General features: G+C 49.2%; 4 protein-coding genes across 4 annotated transcripts; 3 read left to right on the top strand and 1 right to left on the bottom strand.

Annotated features, from left to right (window-relative positions):
• Positions 1–1,829: 1,829 nt before the first annotated feature.
• On the top strand, positions 1,830–4,992 carry N7533_006885 (2-oxoglutarate dehydrogenase family protein; the record flags this gene model as incomplete). Its single annotated transcript, XM_057103535.1, has 3 exons — positions 1,830–1,961; positions 2,022–4,410; positions 4,472–4,992. The coding sequence occupies 3 exons, from the start codon at positions 1,830–1,832 to the stop codon at positions 4,990–4,992; spliced, it is 3,042 nt and encodes a 1,013-aa protein (XP_056958492.1).
• A 980-nt stretch (positions 4,993–5,972) lies between these two features.
• N7533_006884 (putative LPXTG-motif cell wall anchor domain protein) lies at positions 5,973–7,867 on the bottom strand (the record flags this gene model as incomplete). Its single annotated transcript, XM_057103534.1, has 2 exons — positions 5,973–7,526; positions 7,658–7,867. The coding sequence occupies 2 exons, from the start codon at positions 7,865–7,867 to the stop codon at positions 5,973–5,975; spliced, it is 1,764 nt and encodes a 587-aa protein (XP_056958491.1).
• Positions 7,868–9,134: 1,267 nt separating this feature from the next.
• Positions 9,135–10,628, top strand: N7533_006883 (uncharacterized protein; the record flags this gene model as incomplete). The annotated part of the gene is made up of 1 exon (XM_057103533.1): positions 9,135–10,628. The coding sequence occupies one exon, from the start codon at positions 9,135–9,137 to the stop codon at positions 10,626–10,628; it is 1,494 nt and encodes a 497-aa protein (XP_056958490.1).
• Positions 10,629–15,279: 4,651 nt separating this feature from the next.
• dspD (putative protein-tyrosine phosphatase) lies at positions 15,280–17,441 on the top strand (the record flags this gene model as incomplete). The annotated part of the gene is made up of 2 exons (XM_057103532.1): positions 15,280–17,159; positions 17,246–17,441. The coding sequence occupies 2 exons, from the start codon at positions 15,280–15,282 to the stop codon at positions 17,439–17,441; spliced, it is 2,076 nt and encodes a 691-aa protein (XP_056958489.1).
• Between the last annotated feature and the right edge of the window lie 1,790 nt (positions 17,442–19,231).

Genomic DNA, 19,231 nt, shown 5'->3' with positions numbered 1-19,231 from the left:
TCTGCTGTTTCGAATTTAAGAGCCGACCAAATTTCGACTGCTAAGACTTTCACCAGGTGGGGATATACCCACAGCAATAAATACCTATGATCCATCCGAAGCATCCCATTGGCAATTTTGTAAAGGCTTCTAGCAAATATCCACATTGCGGACGTAAGTTCCTAATTTATCTCGTTTTAGCTCCTTGAATAATGACTAAGCAGCCACATAACTTCCTATCGTAGTTAGAGGCGTCGTCAACCTCGCAAAAGTGGATGATTAAACGGCTGTTCTCTCGATTCTATTGGTGCAAATGGGATCTACTGAGTATGAATAGTCAGGAACGGCTTTAATAGTTTGAATTATGGCTGAGGCCGGCAAATCCGATGGTTTGATCTCCGAGAAATTCAACCGTTCGCGCTCCAATGGTTCGTCACTTCGTGATCAGATATGAATGGGATCGCTCCTTGGAACAACTCGCTTCCAATGTTCAGGTTGGCCGTTCACAATGAAAGTACCTAGGTATGCGCCTTCTAATTTGATTTGGAGTGGGCGCATGGATATAGTATTTTCAGTACAGTCTCTTCTCTCGATTATATACTCATGTCAGTGCTCACCATGGTACCGCCTGGGCATCGCTTGGCTATCAAGTACTTACCTTACCTAGCTGTCTACCCACTGAAATATTATTTTAAATTACGAATTGGCCCTGTGTATCCACATTAGGCTAACCAATGATCAAATTTGACTGGTAGTTCTAGAAGACTACGATCTCGGGAGGGATCCGCGGGAAGCGGCCAACTCGACCGACGTCATACTAAGCTATGTTTCACTCTTAGCTTCACTCAAATCTCCGAATCAACTTAAAAAGGAGCTTTACGAACTAAAAATAATATCGAGGTGGTTTACAAGCGACTAGGGCACCCGTGGTTCAAACACCTTCTTATGTTCTCCGTTTTCTTTCTCTAAGCTTTCTTGCTCCACTAGTACTCATTGTCGAAATTTAACTTCCTAGGTCTGAAATATGCATCAATGTCCTTTTGTGGAATATAGCACGTGTAGTAGTGGAAGCAGTGTATGTCTTGCTATGTGTGATGTGGAGAAGAGAGAGGTGAAAGGAGGTGAGGCGGAAGCTATGGAGACATGCTGACAAACAGTTCTCATATTTTCTTGGAAAAATACGACAAAATACAAAGTATTTCGGTTCATCTGGCAGTGATTATTTCGTACCCTGGGTATCAGGATGCAGTCAAGATGAATTCCAGTAAAATTCAGCGCGCTTGAGAGTCAGGCCTCGCTCATACTGAATTTCCAATATAAAATCGATGTCGGTCCGCTATTTTCTTTCTATAAGAGAGCTGGCTTGACTCTGCTTTGACCTAATGGAGACCAATTTTATACACTAGCTATTAAGTCAGTGAGAGATAAACCTCAATATGGCACCATAGCTCTCTAGACGGAAAATAAATGGAGAGAATCGCCATTTTCAGCTCAGCGTATGCCATTGCAGATATTATAGAAGGAAATACCTGGTTGTGATCCACGCGAGCTTGCTGAAGTCACGACCAACAATCATCGGCATCATTTGGCGATGCCGAAGGTCGGGAGGGGGCTCCGACACTCTCCCCGCATCGGTTACTTCACGGTTATATGGATATTCTAAAATTCACCGATAACTATTCAGGGCTCAATAAGAATAATAAAAATTCTCAGAATCAGCATTTAATGTTGAATTTTGTTCAAGAGTTAGCTACTATCTGAGAGTCCGGTCTTTTTCGAGGTAAAAAATATAAGGGGGGGTATTTCAATACAGCGGACAATATAGCAGTCACACACGCAATCTTGGAATAATGCTTTCGTCAAAGGCTTTACTCACGATCCTACGATGTCCGAAGAGACTTGGTGCTAGAGAAGTTACCCAAAATGTGAGGTTCAACCTAGCATCATGCGGCCAATATATGCGAAGTCTCCAGCCTCAACGAGTAAGCAACCATGGGCCTTTTCCTTCAATTGCCATGAAATACTAAACCAGACATATCTAGAGATACTCTGCTGCTTCTATGGCAAGCTCGTCGGATTATCTGGATCATATATACACTGCCTGGCGTCAAGATCCAACTAATGTCCATTCGTCCTGGCAAGAATATTTCAATGCCGTCGAAAATGGCCTACCAACCTCGGAGCCTACATTTGAGCCGCTTGGAAAGTCTTCATTTTCCTTGAATGCCATTGGTAGGGGTGCCGTCAAGGATTTACCAGCTTTATCTACTGCGTCTGACCATTATTCAAAGACCGTGCGCTTGGTCCGCGCATATCAAGACTTTGGCCACAAGAAAGCTGAAACAAATCCGCTCGATCTCCCCGAGAAGAAATTCCCGTATCCCGAGGAACTAGAACCAGAATTCTATGGATTCACTGAGTCTGATATGGACCATGAATTTGTCCTCGGCCCAGAATTGCTACCACACTTCATTTCAGCTACCCCTCGAACGATGACCCTCCGAGACATCATCAAAACTTGCGAGGATGTATACTGTGGATCGATTGGTGCCGAGTATAGCCATGTTGATACTGTCGACGAACGTGAATGGATCCGTGAGCGCCTAGAAGTTCCCGAGCCTTACCGATACTCTACAGAAGAAAAGAAGCAAATCCTTGATCGTCTTGTTTGGACAACCAACTTCGAGAAATTCATGTCCGCCAAGTTCCCCAATGCCAAGCGATCCAGCATCGAAGGCGTCGAGACTCAAATTCCTGCGCTAAAAGCGATTATCGACGCTAGCGCGGAAAATGGCGTTAAGAACATCATCTTTCCTTGCTGTCACCGTGGCAAGTTGAATGTGCTTAGCAATGTAGGCCGCAAGCCAAACGAGCTGATCTTCAGTGAATTCTCCTCTGATTCAGAATCTCGTCTGAATATATCGGGAGACGTCAAATACCACCTTGGAATTAGCCATGATCGGAAGACTCCTAGTGGAAAATATGTGAATATTTTGATCTTGCCAAACCCTTCGCACCTGGAAGCGCAGAATACACTCGGTCAAGGCATGGCTCGGGCTGTCCAACACCAGAACCAGGGGGATCGAGCGTCTACTATGGTCTTGAACAGCCACACGGATGCCTCTTTCGCTGGACAGGGAGTCATTTACGAAACCTTGGGACTCTCTGGGTTGAAATTCTACGAAACGGGTGGTACTGTGCACTTGATTATCAACAACCAAGTGGGATTCACCACGGATGCCGAATCTGCACGAAGCTCGCCCTATGCGTCCGATATAGCAAAGAGCATTTCCGCTCCCATCTTCCACGTTAATGCGGATGATGCCGAGGCTGTGGTTTTTGTCGGCAAACTGGCTGCGGATTATCGCGCAAAATTTGGGAAGGATTGCTGGGTCGACATGATCTGCTACAGAAAACATGGTCATAATGAGATGGATCAACCATTCTTCACTCAGCCAATGATGTACGAGCAGATCGAGAAGAAGACTCCTCACCTCGAATCATACACAGAGAAACTGGTTCGGCAAGGAGTGGTCACAGTTGATGAAGTCAAACAGATGGAGGCAAGGGCTTGGAAGGAGATGACAAAGAGTCTAGAAAATAGTTCAAGTCCCGAGGCTCTTGAGCGTGAATATCTTACAGCTCCATGGAAGGATATGAAGACACCAGAAGAGGTCATGCGTGAGAGCTTCGCAGCAAAAGCGACTGCCATTGACCACAGCACTATTGGGACGATCGCAAGCAAGCTGGGAATTCCCGAGGAGCCGTTCAAAGTACACAAAAGCTTGAGGCGGATTCTTCAAAAGCGCCAACAGAGCCTAACAGATGGTCGAGATATTGACTGGGCTACGGCTGAGGCTCTGGCAGTGGGGAGTTTATGCCTCGAAGGGCATCACGTTCGTGTCTCCGGCCAAGACGTTCAGCGCGGTACTTTCTCACAACGTCATGCCGTGCTCCACGATCAAAAAAACGGAGGGGCCTATTTACCACTGAACAATCTCAGCGCAGATCAAGCTGAATTCACCATCGGGAACTCTTCTCTGAGCGAATATGGCATAATGGGGTTCGATTACGGTTATTCTTGCATGTACCCGAATAGCTTGGTGATGTGGGAGGCCCAGTTCGGTGATTTTGCAAACAATGCACAATGCATCATCGACCAATTCATCTCATCTGCAGAGAATAAGTGGCTCCTTCGCTCTGGGCTTATTTTATCTCTGCCTCATGGATTTGATGGACAGGGACCAGAGCATTCTTCAGCCCGAATGGAGCGTTTCCTGCAGTTATGCAGCGAGGATGGTCGTTTCTTTCCGACAAAGGACCAGATTGATAGACAGCATCAGGACGCCAACATGCAAGTGGTTCAAATGACTACCCCAGCCAATGTTTTCCATGTCTTGAGACGACAGTTGCACAGAGAATTCAGAAAGCGTAGGTCTTATCTGAAAAGAAAACACCCCCCGGAAAGTCCCCTCAGCTAATGCATTCACAGCTCTTATCCTATTCTTCTCGAAGTCTCTGCTACGCCATCCCTCAGTGAAGTCTCAGATCGAGGACTTCACAGGAGACTCTCGTTTCCAACCTCTCATTGCTGACCCGGCACATGGCACTTCAATCGCTCCGGCCTCACAAATCAAAAGAGTCATCTACTGTTCTGGGCAGGTTTATTTTGCGCTGGTAAATTATCGCGATACACATGGGATAACAGATACGGCTATTACCCGCATTGAACAGCTACATCCTTTCCCCTGGGAGCAAGCGCGGGATAATCTCACTCAGTACTCCAATGCCTCTGATATTGTCTGGTGCCAAGAGGAGTCTTTGAACGATGGACCGTGGTCTTTTGCAAAGACTCGTCTAGAGACAATTTTCGATACAACTAACCAGCACAAGGGTGGTCGTCTGCGGTTTGCAGGTCGCGGAGCAACGTCCAGTGTTGCCACGGGATTTGGTAAAGTGCACCGGGCACAGGAAGCAGCCTTGCTGGAAGAAGCATTTCAAGGACCAGAGTGAAATACTCCATTGTTAGAGTATTCTAGTTTGACAAGCAATGATGGAAATAAAAACTCTCATTCATTCGTAAGAGAAGATCGTTCGACAAAACTAGGTGGATATAACACAAAAGAGACAGCTGTGAAATGTACACGAAGAGAGAAAAAGTATTGAACATGAGCGCCGGGCGTGATGGTCGATTTTGTACATGTATCCAATGGTGCTGAAGACCAATGATTCGGCAGGAGTCCCCGTCCCCAGGGAGAAGAAAATTTGCACAAAATGAAACAAAGGGTGAAAAAAAGGAGACAATGTCGATACAAAGGGACTTGGGGGTGCGTCTCTGCGAGGTAAGTGGCATTTCATAATTCATTTTGAGACATTTCGGATGAAAGACGCCGGCAGTGTATTTGTCATGATGCACCAAAGGTGTCAAAAAGTTCAGTTGTCTTGGACAATGCGATGAAAGACTCCGGATCCATTCAGTATGCGTACGCAATGCAAACGCAAGCGTCTAGGATAAAATAAAAACGCCAAGTGTGTTGTTTCGAAATATTCGAGGTGAAACATGGTCAGATGCGGTGGCGCTACGTTGAATGAATAACAAAGAGGCGTAGCCGAATTTTGGTGGTCGGTAGGCATGCATAATGGTGCGTCAACAGAGTGTGTGGTGAGTGGCATAAATTTAGTCGATACTGTCATCGATATTGGCAGGTTCATCAGGTGCAGTAGAAGAGCGGGTTCTGAGACCAAATCTCCGCGTACCTAGGCTGTTGGTGCGGAGTCGTTGTTGTTGAATAGGTGTATAACTGGTTGCCATTTTACTCGATGGAATGCCGATTCGAGTTTGCGGGGACTCTACCTGGGGCGAGCGGGGGCTTTCTTCGGTCCCGGCGCGCGGCGTGGAGTTTGAGAAGCTTGTGGACAGGCCGTATCGGCGTGATCCGGCTTGGATATTGGAGCGGGGTGCAGCGGGAGAATAAACGCCAGGTGTCATGTAGCTACGACGAGCCGGTATCCCGGTCTGCGAGGAGACAGTAGGCGTCCGTGGTGACTGTGGGGGGTAAAGCTTGAGGTGTTGGAGGGCCCTGAGAAAGCGCCGGCGCCTGAAATTGTGTAGACCGGGGAGATATTCCCAGACTCTGGTCTTGGGGAGCGTTTGAGACGGAGCGCGAGTGGCTATAAGAAAATCGCTGCCGTGGAGACACATTCTGGGCCGGGCTGGGCGTGCCGATTTCAGTCACAGCTCGGGAAAGTGAGCGGCTATGCGGACTAGGAATTTCTCCATTTTCGTCGTCGAAAGTTAACCTGCGGTTACGAAGAGTAGTAGAGGCGCGGTGGAGGCGACTTGGCGGAGGGGCGACGCTGGGTGACTTGGGGGATTTGGATTCGGCGGGATTACTAGGGCTGTGATTGATGAGAGATGCTCTTCGCGCTTCGAGACGACTAGAAATGCGGCTAGTACTTTGTCGCCGCTCGACATTTTCGGGTTCGTGATTGATCGTTCGCTGATAGGAGGAGCTCGGGGCAAGCGACTCGTTCTCCCCACCATTGGATCGTTGAGGCTGCGCAGTGCTGGCGTGGCTGGAAGATGGTCGAGTTTTCTTGAGTTGCTCATCCGTCAACGCCAGACACAGCTCGGTCAAGCTACGACACACGCTGTCGGCTTTGCGTCGGGCTTGTCTTTCTGGCGAAGTATATCCTCCATTTACCGCAGACATAGTGCCCGACGGGGCTGTATTGGCGCCCAATAAAGTTGAGATCTTTAACGCATCTGCGATCGTCGCATCTAGTGCCGAATACACGTCACTACCTAGGACCGACTTGGCCTTGGTCAATGCGGATTGCAACAGTGGATGCACCTGATCATAGACAGCACTTTCAGCGTCTGCAGCGGATGTACTGGCTTTACGCTGTTGTCTGGGCGAAGTTGAGATTGCAGTCACGGTTGTGGCGGCGGTTCGGGGTCTTTCATTCGATGTTCCAGAGATCGCAGCTTGCGATGATGGGGGGAGTTTCCCAGTGAGCTCCAGCTTGCGAATTCGGGACTTGAGATCATCAAGTTCGTCCCAGACGGTAGAAGGCGCGTTTGTAGATAACGTTGACTCGGTACCATCCGCGCGCGATTTTTCAGCCTCGCCGCGATTTCTCTCCGTCGCCTCAGAGGTCGATGGCTGCCGGCTGCTTCGAACTGTTGAAAGCGTTGAATGGCGTTGTAGACGCGGGTCATGGAAGGAAGACCGGCGCTCCCCGTTGACTGAGGCTGAATGGGGAGAGGCCTCTGGACTGGTGCGACTGAGTCGGCTTCGTGGCGCGCCAATGGTTGATCGGGCACCAGATCCTAAACTTGAATAGCGGAAGCGATTTTGATCGTCGAGAGGGTGAGAGGAGGCTGTTGGCGTATGGAAAGAGCTGTAGGCGAGCGTTGGGGATTCATTCTGCGCAAGCAAGGGGCTCTCCGCATTGCTGAGGCGCTGATCGGGAGAGGGGGTTTGCTCGCTGTCAAATCGCGTGGTTGGCGCCCGAAGAGATTGGCTTGAATAGCCCAGTCGTGACTAGTAGGCGGCACTCTGTGAGCTTCATGGTCACTTTATCCCGAGGAAATGCTTGGATCGATATGACGACCGACAACAACAGCAACAGCAACGCGAACCAGGGCTCAGATGTAGATGGAAGGGGGACTTACCCGGCGAAAATCCGAGCGACCCAATGAATCACGGCGGTCTGAGTCGGTTCTAGCGATGTTCAAGAAGATATCCTCATTTTTGCGAGCTTCATCTGGGCGCGAAGGCATTTCCAACGGTTCCCGGCCCAGTCGATAAGAGCCGTTCAGGGCGCGAGCATTATGATCTTTCGCCAGGGTCCTTGTTTCGGAGTAAGCGACGCTGGATGGCATGGTGCAGTGTTTCACATGAGGTAAGGCTCAACGGCATAGGAGAGATCGGGGGAAAGGGAAACTTGAAATGCGAAGGAAGCTGTGAGGTGAGGCTGGGGGAGAAGAGAAGCTACTGTAAGTGGAGGAGGATCGGGGCCCAGCGCAATCTTAGTGTGTGCCAGAGTTGTCAAGGCCGGGGCGTTTCACAACTGGCCTTGTGGGGCTGCAAAGGCAGTTGATAAGTTCACTTTTTGACCGAGTACTCTGCGGATGCAAATTCGCTAGTTTCTTTACGTTTAGGTAGTTCAAATGGCGCTGTTATGTATGATTTTGCTCGTTTCCACAGGTCACCGCTGATTTCATCACTCCCCCCGATGGCACTATTTATGCATGTCCGATCACCCCTCGTCGCAAGTTCGCAGATGTGCAGACTTTCAAATGCAAACTAGACAGGCGATCTATCGAACATGCTGCACGAGGCCGATTAAGAATATCTGACCTGTCCAGTCTAGTTGTCGTTGTCGTTACCGTTTCCGTTGTGGTTGTGGAGTGGGTATTCTAGTCAACATGGTAGCGACGGTTATGAGCGGGGTCTAGATGCTCACACAATGGAGGCTCAGGGTCCATCCAGATGGTCTCAGATATGCAGAACTAGACCCAGCATTGGGGGATTGACTGAGTGATCATTTTCATCGTCATGGTCAGTCACTAGTTCTTCGATTGTTTCTCGAAATATCATACCAAGCCCCGCTAGTCCCAATTGGGTCCATAAAACGGGTCTATCGGGAATATCGATATTCCGGTATCTCATCCAAACTGTATTTTACGTAGATAGCGTGGCAGCAGATCATATGAGATGACAGGCTGGTGGTCTCTTGGTATACTCAAGGAACTTGACTGCATCGGAAGAGAACCCGGTCATTCTCTCATTTTCAGCATTGTGTCGACTCTTTACCTACAAGGCTATACCATCCCTCACACTCTCAGTACCTAGGCTATGCCGGCGACATGTCAGTAAGCCCGTCAGCCCACTTAAAGGAGGTCTCTTTCAAATCTCTCCGATCAAAGCTTGGATGCAAGACATGCAAGTAAGCTCATAAATTACCCTGTGATAATCTAAGGACTATTGTTAACCATTTCCTCCAGAATTCGAAGGGTCAAATGCGGCGAAGAAAAGCCTGAGTGTCTCCGATGTACGAGTACAGGTCGCAAGTGCGACTATCAAATCGGGATTACCAGCAAATATTCTTCACCATTTACTGCCCCTCCCTTGCCCAGCTCGCTTTCCATGTCGCCAGATAAAGGATCGCGGGAGCGTCGTGCCTTTGCCTATTATTATCAGCATGCCGCAGAGTCCATCGGTGGTGGGTTGGATGTGGAATTCTGGCGCATTATTGTTCCACAGGCCTGTCGCAGTGAATCAGCTATATGGGATGCTATGATCTCCATTAGCTCATTGTTTGAATGCCCTGATCCCTGCCCCGATCTGACATCTCTACGTCGCGGCAACCAACCCCATTACCTCGGCCAAAAACACCAAGATGCGTTAGATTGGTATTCCCGTGCGGTAACCACCGTTCGACGAAGTATTGAAAGAGGCAGCGCAGACTCCTTTGTTGGATTAATTACTTGTGTTCTATTCATCTGCATAGAAACCCTTCTGGGAGGTGCCGAGGAGGCGTTGCGTCTCTATGGACAGGGTATACATCTGATCCATACCTTACATGCCCAGAGCCAGTGCGGTACCGTGGCACCAGCAAAGCTATTTCTTCTCAAAGAGACCATCATTCCCCTTTTTGTCCGATTAGGGGCAGTCTCTCTACACAGCGTTTGGGCTTTGGCGAGTACGTTAGTTGACGAGTTTGGGGATGAGTTTGCAACGAAGCAGGAATTCGGCTCTTTGAGGTCCGCTCGCGATGCCATCGTCATCCTAGCTACAGAAATCCCACTCTTCGAAAGCAGGTGCGAAGATTACCTCAAAAAGTTTCACGCTTGGCATATACCAGAAGAGATGATGCATCGGCAGCGAGTCCTATCAGCCAAACTCCAGAGTTGGCATCTAGCTTTTACAAAATTTATGGAGCCCGGCTTATCTCCGTCGCAGATTGGAACCGGCGCTCTTCTCTTCACCTACTATGAGATGCTGTCTGTCATGTTGACAGTGTGCGTGTCATCATCACGAATCACAACAGACGCTTGTTTCCACAACTTTCAAAACATAGTGGAACAAGGCGCCGTTGCGGTGAACAGTCTTGCAAGACAAGACGGCACACTGCCGCCGTTTACCTTTGAGGTGGGCGTTGGTCTACCACTCTGGTTCACATGTCTTAGATGTCGCGAGCCGACGGTCCGGCGAACAGCTTTGGCCCTACTCCGTCGAACGCATCGTTTATATGGTCTTTACAAGCGGGATGAGGGCGCCGCTCTTGCTGAGACAATCATGATGATGGAGGAACGCCAAGCAATTGAAATGAGCATAGCTCCAAGTATAATCAGTGGCCAGCTCAGTATCCTCAACTCGACACTTACTGCAAGTCTGTCTCCTCCGCCATCGGAGGTGGACATCAGAGCACGAAGCCTAGTCATTCCACAGGTGGCACGTATTCGCCCGCATGGTGTTTTTCGGCCACGAGACGGCTACCCTCCCGAAGCAACGGAGAAAGACATTGCTGTGTGGAAAAGAAACGATGAGCAACCTTTTATGCAATACTCGTGGAACGAATACGATCGAGCCAGCAACATGTGGACAAGGGTTTACGGATATGTCCCCCTGGGTCCTTGATCGCCACCGTCCCCCATGGGCTGAAGACTAAAGAAGAGACACCACGAATTATGCCTAAATGATCACCAATTTTTTAAAAATAACGAATGCATCAATAGTATCCAAGGCTCTAAATTCAAACGGCGAATATGTCGTACGTTCGCCCAGCTTGGAGATATACGGTAGTTTTGCTGTCCATCTGAAAGAACTATACATATCCACTGAGACATACACACCATTGGCGATCTGCCACGCTTAATCTGGGCCAAGTGATATGTTGTAGATTTGGAATACAATACGGTACGGGTGCCATCGTGAGACACTCGGAAAAACTCCAGAGGGACAGTGGCGCGCTGGTCATTGGGTAGGGAAAGCAAATAAAGACAGCCGAGAGAGTATGTACGGGACACGAACCCTAATATCGACTATGATAGGCGAAAACAAAGAAATAATTTAAACATAAATGTGGACCGGGGCAGAAAAGAGGCTGGGAGAATTTTGATGAGGGCCGGAACCGGCTCAGTTGGGTCTTTCATGCACTGGGCCGTCTATACGCCAACTGCATACACCAACACGAGCGACCTGCTCCAAAGGCTTGCTCCAACTCTATCACAGTTACGGAGTAGAGCGCAATAAGTGGATTCTCTTGGCCATTTAGAGCGCCAAGCTACATGGGTACGCACTGAAGCCGGCGACCTGCTCATATCCTTGCCGTATTTTTACGAGTGGCTTTTCACAACGCACTGGTGCCTACCGCGTGCTCCGTACAGTTAACATGGTTTCATTGTACGGAGAGGTCAGAATTAAACATATCGGAAGTGTACCGTAAAGCTTTTTTTGTTGAGCTTCAAGTTGTTTCAAGTCAAGCTGTTGAAGCATCAAACAAATAAGGGAACCACGGTTTCGCGCTGCGGAACCGTGGATTCGGAGCCGAGTGTGCCACCGCCGGCCAGTAACTCGCTAGATGTATGGAATACAGTGGATATCTTCATCTACTGTCCGGTAGTGTCGGGTAATATTTAGTCTGTGGTTTTATTTTGCTGTGGATGAGCTTTCCACGTGGCGAGTGTCAGTGCCGTGTCAGTTTTAGTGCTAGAGAGTATGGGGTTCCGGGGATGCTAGTATCAATGACATGTCCTGGTAAAGGCTAGCGAGGAGTGAGTACAGGAAGTGTTTCACAAGTGATTTTTCTGTCCAATGTACGATATACTAGCGATAGTATGGATACTAGTAACCAGTGTCCCATTAGTACACTGAAAGCAATAGAATAATAGGCTCACTATGACACGCATGAATAGTCATAAATAGTACCTACTAGTACTAGTTATATGATAATGCCGAATACGAATAGAACGAACACTGTGACCCAACAAGATTGAAAGGCAGCTCTAACATGAATCAACTTGGAGTCTTTCCCCTTCCAAGGTTGACATGGATCATCCGAGAACGACCCCGCCATCAGTGTTGATTCTCAAGGGTACCATGGTAACTGTATTGGCGATGTCTCGTCTGATGAGGATCTGGTATCCAAGCATAGGCTGGTTGAACCTCGGTCGGAATTGGGATGTGATTCCTTGATTGTTGCAGAATTGGTAGCAGTCATAGTACTTCATAGTCAAAATTGTATATACATGACACACCGCGATTCGTTAGCGAGCTCCAGGCTTGATTGTCGGCCGTCTCATGTCGTCGTTGGCCAGTGAACGCAGAGCAAGGATGCATTTACATGATTCGACTCCAGACTGGCGTCAGCAAGAGAGGACATTGTCCACCAATGAACGGATGAAACAGGCATCAAGGGGATCCTCCGTCACAGTAACCGCCCCAGGAGAAACTGTGGCAAAGGGGCCCGAAACAGAGGCGAAACAAGCGAGACGCGAAACGAACCAACGTCAGCTGGCTGCGCGCAGTGACCTTTGGTTCAGGAGATCTTTATTTTTAGAAGGTTCATGGTGAAACGTTTCGATTTCACGAGGGATCTGGATCCGCGACCAGGTATGGGCAATCTATTTGGAACATGCAACGCCGGTGGAGTATTGTGTAGGCTTGGACATCGAAGAATAAGATACGGGGTACTCCGTATGTACTCCGTACTGTAGTGTTGGTAGCGGATGTCTAGAGGAAAACACGGTGGCATTGCACATTAACACAATAGTGTGTCTGGATAATTAACTAGTTCTACAATGTATACGGAGTAGAGTAAGGACGGAGTATCATATAAGCCAACTAAACTGTACTGTACCAACCCTGTACTCTATACTCCGTACCGTACCATACTTTCACCCTGAACACTTTCATATGATAGCAGCGAGTGGCACTGGCACTACTTGCTGATGCCTTACTTTGCCTCTCCACCAAGTTTCAGGATGGCGGGTTACCACGTGGAAAAGAGGCCGATCATTTCGGTTCCCACAGGCGATCACAACTCCCCTTTTGACTGATAACAGGTCCAGTATTTGGATGGGGTTGATGGACCGTGTGGTGTGGGTGAAGATATTCGCAACATGACCTCACAAGTAGCTCCATTGTAGCGCAGGAATGAGAAAGATTCGTCGTAGTGCCGAGCCGTAATGGGAGGTGATCGCCTGCAAGCAGCCAAGTATCGATGATAGGCTGCGGCCACACTCCGCCCAGGGGGGCCACTAGCGTCTGCTAGTGCGGGTTTGGTGTGTTTCAGAGTCACCAACCCAGATCCATTGCCTCGGGGTTTCAGAATGGAGTCGGATATGGCTTTCACCGAAAGACTGCAGTGGCAATGATTGATTCAGCTTGTATGGAGTACGGAGTAGCGGAGGTAGTGTTCCTACAAGGTATACATACTCTGGGATCTGTATTCCGTACTCCATACTCCGTATGATGTGGTAAGATGGGTAAGGTAAGATTCTATTGATTCGGGAGGTAGACAGTTCCATGGATCAGACCGGAACCAGCCTGGCTGGGTAGCCCACCGTTCACCCGTGTTGACTCCTTGATCCCGTCTGGTTGAACTCCGTATAGTAGTTACATACGGAGGAACAGGGAACCGTGCACGCTCTTTGAACACATTAATACATTCAGACGGGTCGGATAGGTCCGAATTTGGAATTCCCAGAATCGCCTTGGCCAACACGCAGCCTTCTTCCCCCCCCCCCCACACATCCCGTCTTTCATCCTCTACTCCTTCGTCTTGGAAGTTTCTCGAGTGGGTGGATCGGTGTCACCTCTGGGCACTCACATTCGACCAGCCTCCTTGTCTTATCCCCACCGACGATGGAGCCAGGTCCTTAAATGGAACCTTCCAATCACACAGCCCCATCCAATTTCATCGCGTGCCCTAGGGTGTACAATTACTCCGTACTGGAGGATGGAAGGGACGCGAAATGGTCCCCGATGCTCAGCTGTACTTTGTAGAGAAAGTGGGACGGGGGCAGCGATGTGGGAAGTGGGACCGGGCTTTTTTTTTTCTTTTCTTTTCGAGAATAATCCAACTCGCACACCATAGGTTGAGTGGAGGTAGGGAGAGACTGGATACTCCGATGAGCAGACCAACCAAGATGCCAGGTAACGAGGGGAAAGGAGTGTGAATCTGCGGGAACAAACGGCATGGGCCTCTCAGTTGCGTGCATTTGGCGCCGAAGCTGTTTTTCCCAAGGGCGGCTAAAATTAGAGCTGCAAGTTGTGATTGGTTATAGAGAGATACAGTACACAGAGATGTACGACAGATGAAGGCACTCTCTCCATACCTCTCCATACCACTGCGTACCACTCGTATGGATACCGAATACGGGCCAAACTCCTCAGCTCCCTCAGTTGTTCCTCCTCCGCACCGTACCATACGGTACTGGCAAATTACAGTGGGGGCAATCGAGATCTCTAACACCGAATCTAAATAAACCATTGGCAGTAAGGGTCCTGTAAACCTCCCCAAAACTTCCCCCCCCCCTCCATCAACTTCACACCTTTTTTACCTTTCTATTCCACTGTTTGGCCTTGTTTTCTCTCCCTTCCCTCCTTAACTGTGGGAGGTTTCATCATCTTGATCTCTTTCTTCCTTTCCCTTCCCTTCCCTTTTCCACATTCCTGTTCCCCGGAGGAACTACCACCCACCCATTGAGGCCCTACCCGGCATTCTCTCCAATTCAACCGCCTTTCCCTTTCTTGCTCGGACTCTCCCTCCTCCCTCTCCCTCTCTTTTCTAAAAAAACACCTTTGCTCGGTGGTATCGTCACTCCTTCGATCCCTTCGGTCCACGCCCTTTGTCCATACTGTTGCGCAACAGCCACTCGGACCAACTCTTAATATAGGTACGTTTTGTGACCCAGTGGAATTTCCCCGTCAACCTCCATCACACCAAATACATCGTTACAAAGGAAAAAGAAGAGGCATGTAGTCTTCTTGGGCAATAGAACTCGTGCCTGGGCATATTTACTACCGGCGTTGCATGGTGGCCGATCATGATTCCAACCCTTGCTGCTTGCTGCTTGCCACCTGGATCATCTTCGAAGCATAGCTGACATCACTTTGAAAAGACCCGTCGACCACATTTGCGCCGGTAGCAAACATCACACTTTGCCTTTCCACACCCTGGTCAAAACGAATGCCTCTATAACCTGGCTGCCCTTACGTCCTGTGAAATACCGCGGTGGGCTTGAGAGGGTTCTTCCTTTCCACCCACCACTACAGACGCCGAACCATGCCGGTACAAACCAGTCAAGCGTCCTTCCCGGACTCCTTCCCGTCGTTCATGTCCGTTTATGGTGGCCTACCGCAGCGATACAAAGAGGAAGAGAACGTGATCCATCCTCTTCAGGTCCCGGCCCATATTCCTGTGAACACTTCATCGACTCGGCGCCTGCTACCATCTCCCAACCCCCATCGCGAGAGCATCTCGTCGATGACCTCGACCTCCACCGAATCCTCCCCCACCACGACGATCTCGCCCTTCGACTCACCTTCTGGAGGAGATATATCTCCCAGCTCTTCGCCGGAATCTCCTTCCGCCATGCCCCTTTCATACCCTAAATTCACACCTCCCGTTCGCCCTCTAGATGTGACGCCGATATCCATGATGTCGGCCGACAGCACCCGACTTTTGAGCTCGCCGAACATGGCCCGTTCCAATTCTAGCGGCAAACGCGCGCGCAACTTGAAGAATCTCAGTTTGCGTGTGCCCTCACCATCGCAATCAAGACCGCCAATCGCAACTGCCTCGGTCATGGAGTCAACCTCCAATACCCACCTTTCCGCGCCACCATCTCCCGTCCAAATGGCCCCGAAGACCGGCCGTCGACGCCCCGCCGGCCTCACTATCCAAACACCCGCTTTCGACAAGTCCTTCTCCGAGAAGAATGCCGATCTTGTTCCGCCGACTCCACTCGGGCGACAGTCTTTGCGACATGCCGAATCTTCGCCTTCTCTCGCTTCGATCACATCCCCTTCCTTTGCTCCACGTGGTGGTATGCAACTTCCACGCCCAATGTCGCACCATGGGTTACGCCCGCTCTCGGGCACTCCCTCCGAGGACACCATCACTCCTATGACATCCCTGCAGGAGGATAGCTGCTCTTTCTCAAGCCGAATTCTCCACGGCTTGAGAGAGGAAGATGACCATCCAGACTCGAGAGAGTCAACCCGCAAAACTTCGCGTGGTTATCCGAACGGGCCCGTTCGGATATACGATTCTGGAGTGTATCTGTACCTGGAGCCTACTGCTGAAGAAGCTGCAAAGTTTGATGTGGTGATCAACGTTGCCAAAGAAGTCACCAACCCATTCGACAACCCAAAGGGGAAAGAGCGTAATGATACCGTAATGAGCACCTGGCGCAATGCATCAAGAGCTTCGAATCGATTTTCCAACGGTGATCCTCAGACTGCCATATCTGAAATTTCTTTCAAATCCGCCTTTGAGTTCCAGCCTTCCGACTCTGAATCAGTTACTCCGACTCCGACAACACCAACGCAAACCTCCATGCCGACGCCGGAATATCTGCATGTTAGCTGGGATCACAATTCGGAAATCCTCGATGATTTGCTTCCGCTTTGTGAACTCATTGATGACCGCATTGAAGAGGGCAAGAAAGTGCTTGTTCATTGCCAGCTCGGAGCCAGTCGCTCTGCGTCGCTGGTGACCGCTTATGGCCTTTACAAGAACCGACACATGGACTTCAATTCGATGTATGAGCAGGTCAAGGCGCGCAGTGAATGGGTTGGTCCCAACATGAGCCTCATCTACCAGTTGACGGACTTCCGCTCACGGCTGCTACGAGGAGCCTCATCGAAACCCGCTCCTCGGGAATGGTTTGTCTCGACCGGCCGCAGATGCTCTGAACCCCAGGTAACAAGAGCCGAACGGGAAGAAGCTATGCAGCGTGCCAAGTCGCCTTTCCGTGGCCTCGCGCAGGCGCCTTCAATGGGCTGCCTGACTCTGCCATCCACGAGTCCAGTTCGACCCAAGACCAGCGACAACGGGAACAAATCGCCTAAACGCAGCCTCTCCCTCGGCCATTACCATTTCGCCGAAAGTTCCAGTCAATCGAACCTGCATCAGGCCGCCCGCGAGGCTTGCCACGCAGTGTAAGCAGCTGCGATCCTCTTGTTCAAACTCATGTCTTCGTGCGTGACGCTCCTGACCACGAACCGGCTGGGATATTCTCACCCAGAACCTCGGGGTTCATGGTTCCCCCAGTGCCGCCCATTCCTCAAGAACATCTGAAAATCGACCGTTCTGCCGCAGCTTCTCCGCCTGTTCCACCTTCTTCCAACCCCGCACAGTATGCCAACAAAACGGCAGACCCTCGTTCTCCTCCAACAGGAGGCGAGCTTCTCATCATGAGGAGCATCGACGAGTTCCTTTAATTGGCACCTGGTATTCTGAAGAAGCTCTTCGAATCCAGGGCTTGAAACGAGCCTACGACCTGACATTTCTGCATGTCTCATCGATTCTGCAAGAATCGTTTATTTCTCCCACACCGGCCTTTCTCTTTTTGCCGACCTTTTACTTCCACAGTCATATACCCTCTTGACCAAACTGATGATAACATGACCAAAGCGGGCTTTGCTGTCGCTCATCGACTTTTACCATTACATTCTATTTGCAGTCGGCAGGTCTTACACTCGAACCCTGCCGAATCCATTGCTACACTTTCCCTCCCTCTCTCCTTGAATTTATTTCCGGCGTCATGGTTGCGAAAATGAACACCACGGACTCATCCTGGGAGAAATCATCGAACCCCTTGAGTCCAGGTATCTGTAATACTACTATTTCGGAGGATGACTGCACCACACTTCTACACCTTGCATCGGTTGTGCCTCAAGCCAACCCAGCCTTCGCTTATCTTTCCTTTTGACTCTTGTCGATGTGACAAGACATTCGTTGTCTCTTTTCCTTGCTTCTGGTTCCTGAATTCCTCGCCCGTGCGCCAATTTTCTGCGATTCATCGGTCGAGGACGGAATATCAAATACCCCCTGTGCGCAGTCTATAGAAATGGAAGCCTCGAGCTTGATCTACAATTGATCCCTGTCGTAGTATTGTTGTGAAGATGAGAATATTGAAATAATGTAGTATTTTGACCAAAAGTAACAAAACTGAGGGAAAAAGAAGAGAGAGCTCTCATCGCAACTATCGTACATGAACTGGTGTCTGCGCACGTGACCCGCAGGGCAATATGATCAGGTGACGTCCTGGTTCGTCATATCATCCTCCCTTCCGACAGGACTTGGTCCCCAGGCCTGACTACCTGTATCTGCCGTGACTGTCATCATCCTTGTCGTCGTCTTGTCGTCGTCGACGAATTCATCGTCTGCTGCCGCCTGTAGCCATATTGGTAGCTGAATTGAGGGGCCCGGCTTGCCGGGGAAGCGATCGTGGAATGCCTTCAGCTTCTCCGGTGTGTTCTTGTAGTCGCCGGCGGGATATTTACTGTAGTAACTTGGTTTGATTGATCGTAAAGAACTAAATATATGTGTGTGAGTAAGTGTCCTTATATACCTAGCTCTTCTTATTACTGACAAGACTAGGTCTTATTACTCCAGGTGATCTATTCTAAGCTTACCGTTAATAAATCTCCTCTTATTACTAATAAGTACCTGTTTATAGTATCCTATTGATCACATAATGTTAAGTCTTTCAAGTAATCATAATCTGATATCTTTAGTATAGTTTGAGACGGTGAATCAGAGGCTGATTCCGGCCGTTCGTCACGCGATCTGATCCTGCGTTCCTCCCCCAGGAACGGTTGGCTCTTGGTGGCCCGTCTGTAGGCTGCGGCCCCTCATGTCGCAGGGTCCGTAACAGTATTCTTGGAGTACTTTTAAATTGTATTATAAGAGTAGGTAGATTATTCTGTAAGGGGGTATTTTCTCTTCTTCATTTTTGATTCTATAGTTAGTTTCCTTTCTTAGAGGTATGATTTTTGAGTTTCAGGTTTGAAAAATATCTTTAAATCCCTGGAATTCTGAGGGGATTCGATCTTAATCTGTCTGTAAGATATTTCTTTGTCTTCTAGAAGCCAGATGTTCTTATTAGATATCTTAATAACTGTAAATACTATAATTTATGTTTCAAGAGCTTTAGTAAAGTATATAGAGTTATGATTTCAAGGTCTGTTTTCTTGATATTAAACTACTATTATTTCTTCTACAGTAC

Source organism: Penicillium manginii, assembly GCF_028828005.1.
Source record: "Penicillium manginii strain IBT 31320 chromosome Unknown utg000005l:1.0-5665137.0:1.0-5668048.0, whole genome shotgun sequence".
NCBI lineage: Eukaryota > Fungi > Ascomycota > Eurotiomycetes > Eurotiales > Aspergillaceae > Penicillium > Penicillium manginii.
Note: the sequence above shows the minus strand (reverse complement) of the source record. Positions and strands in the feature narration are given on the sequence as shown.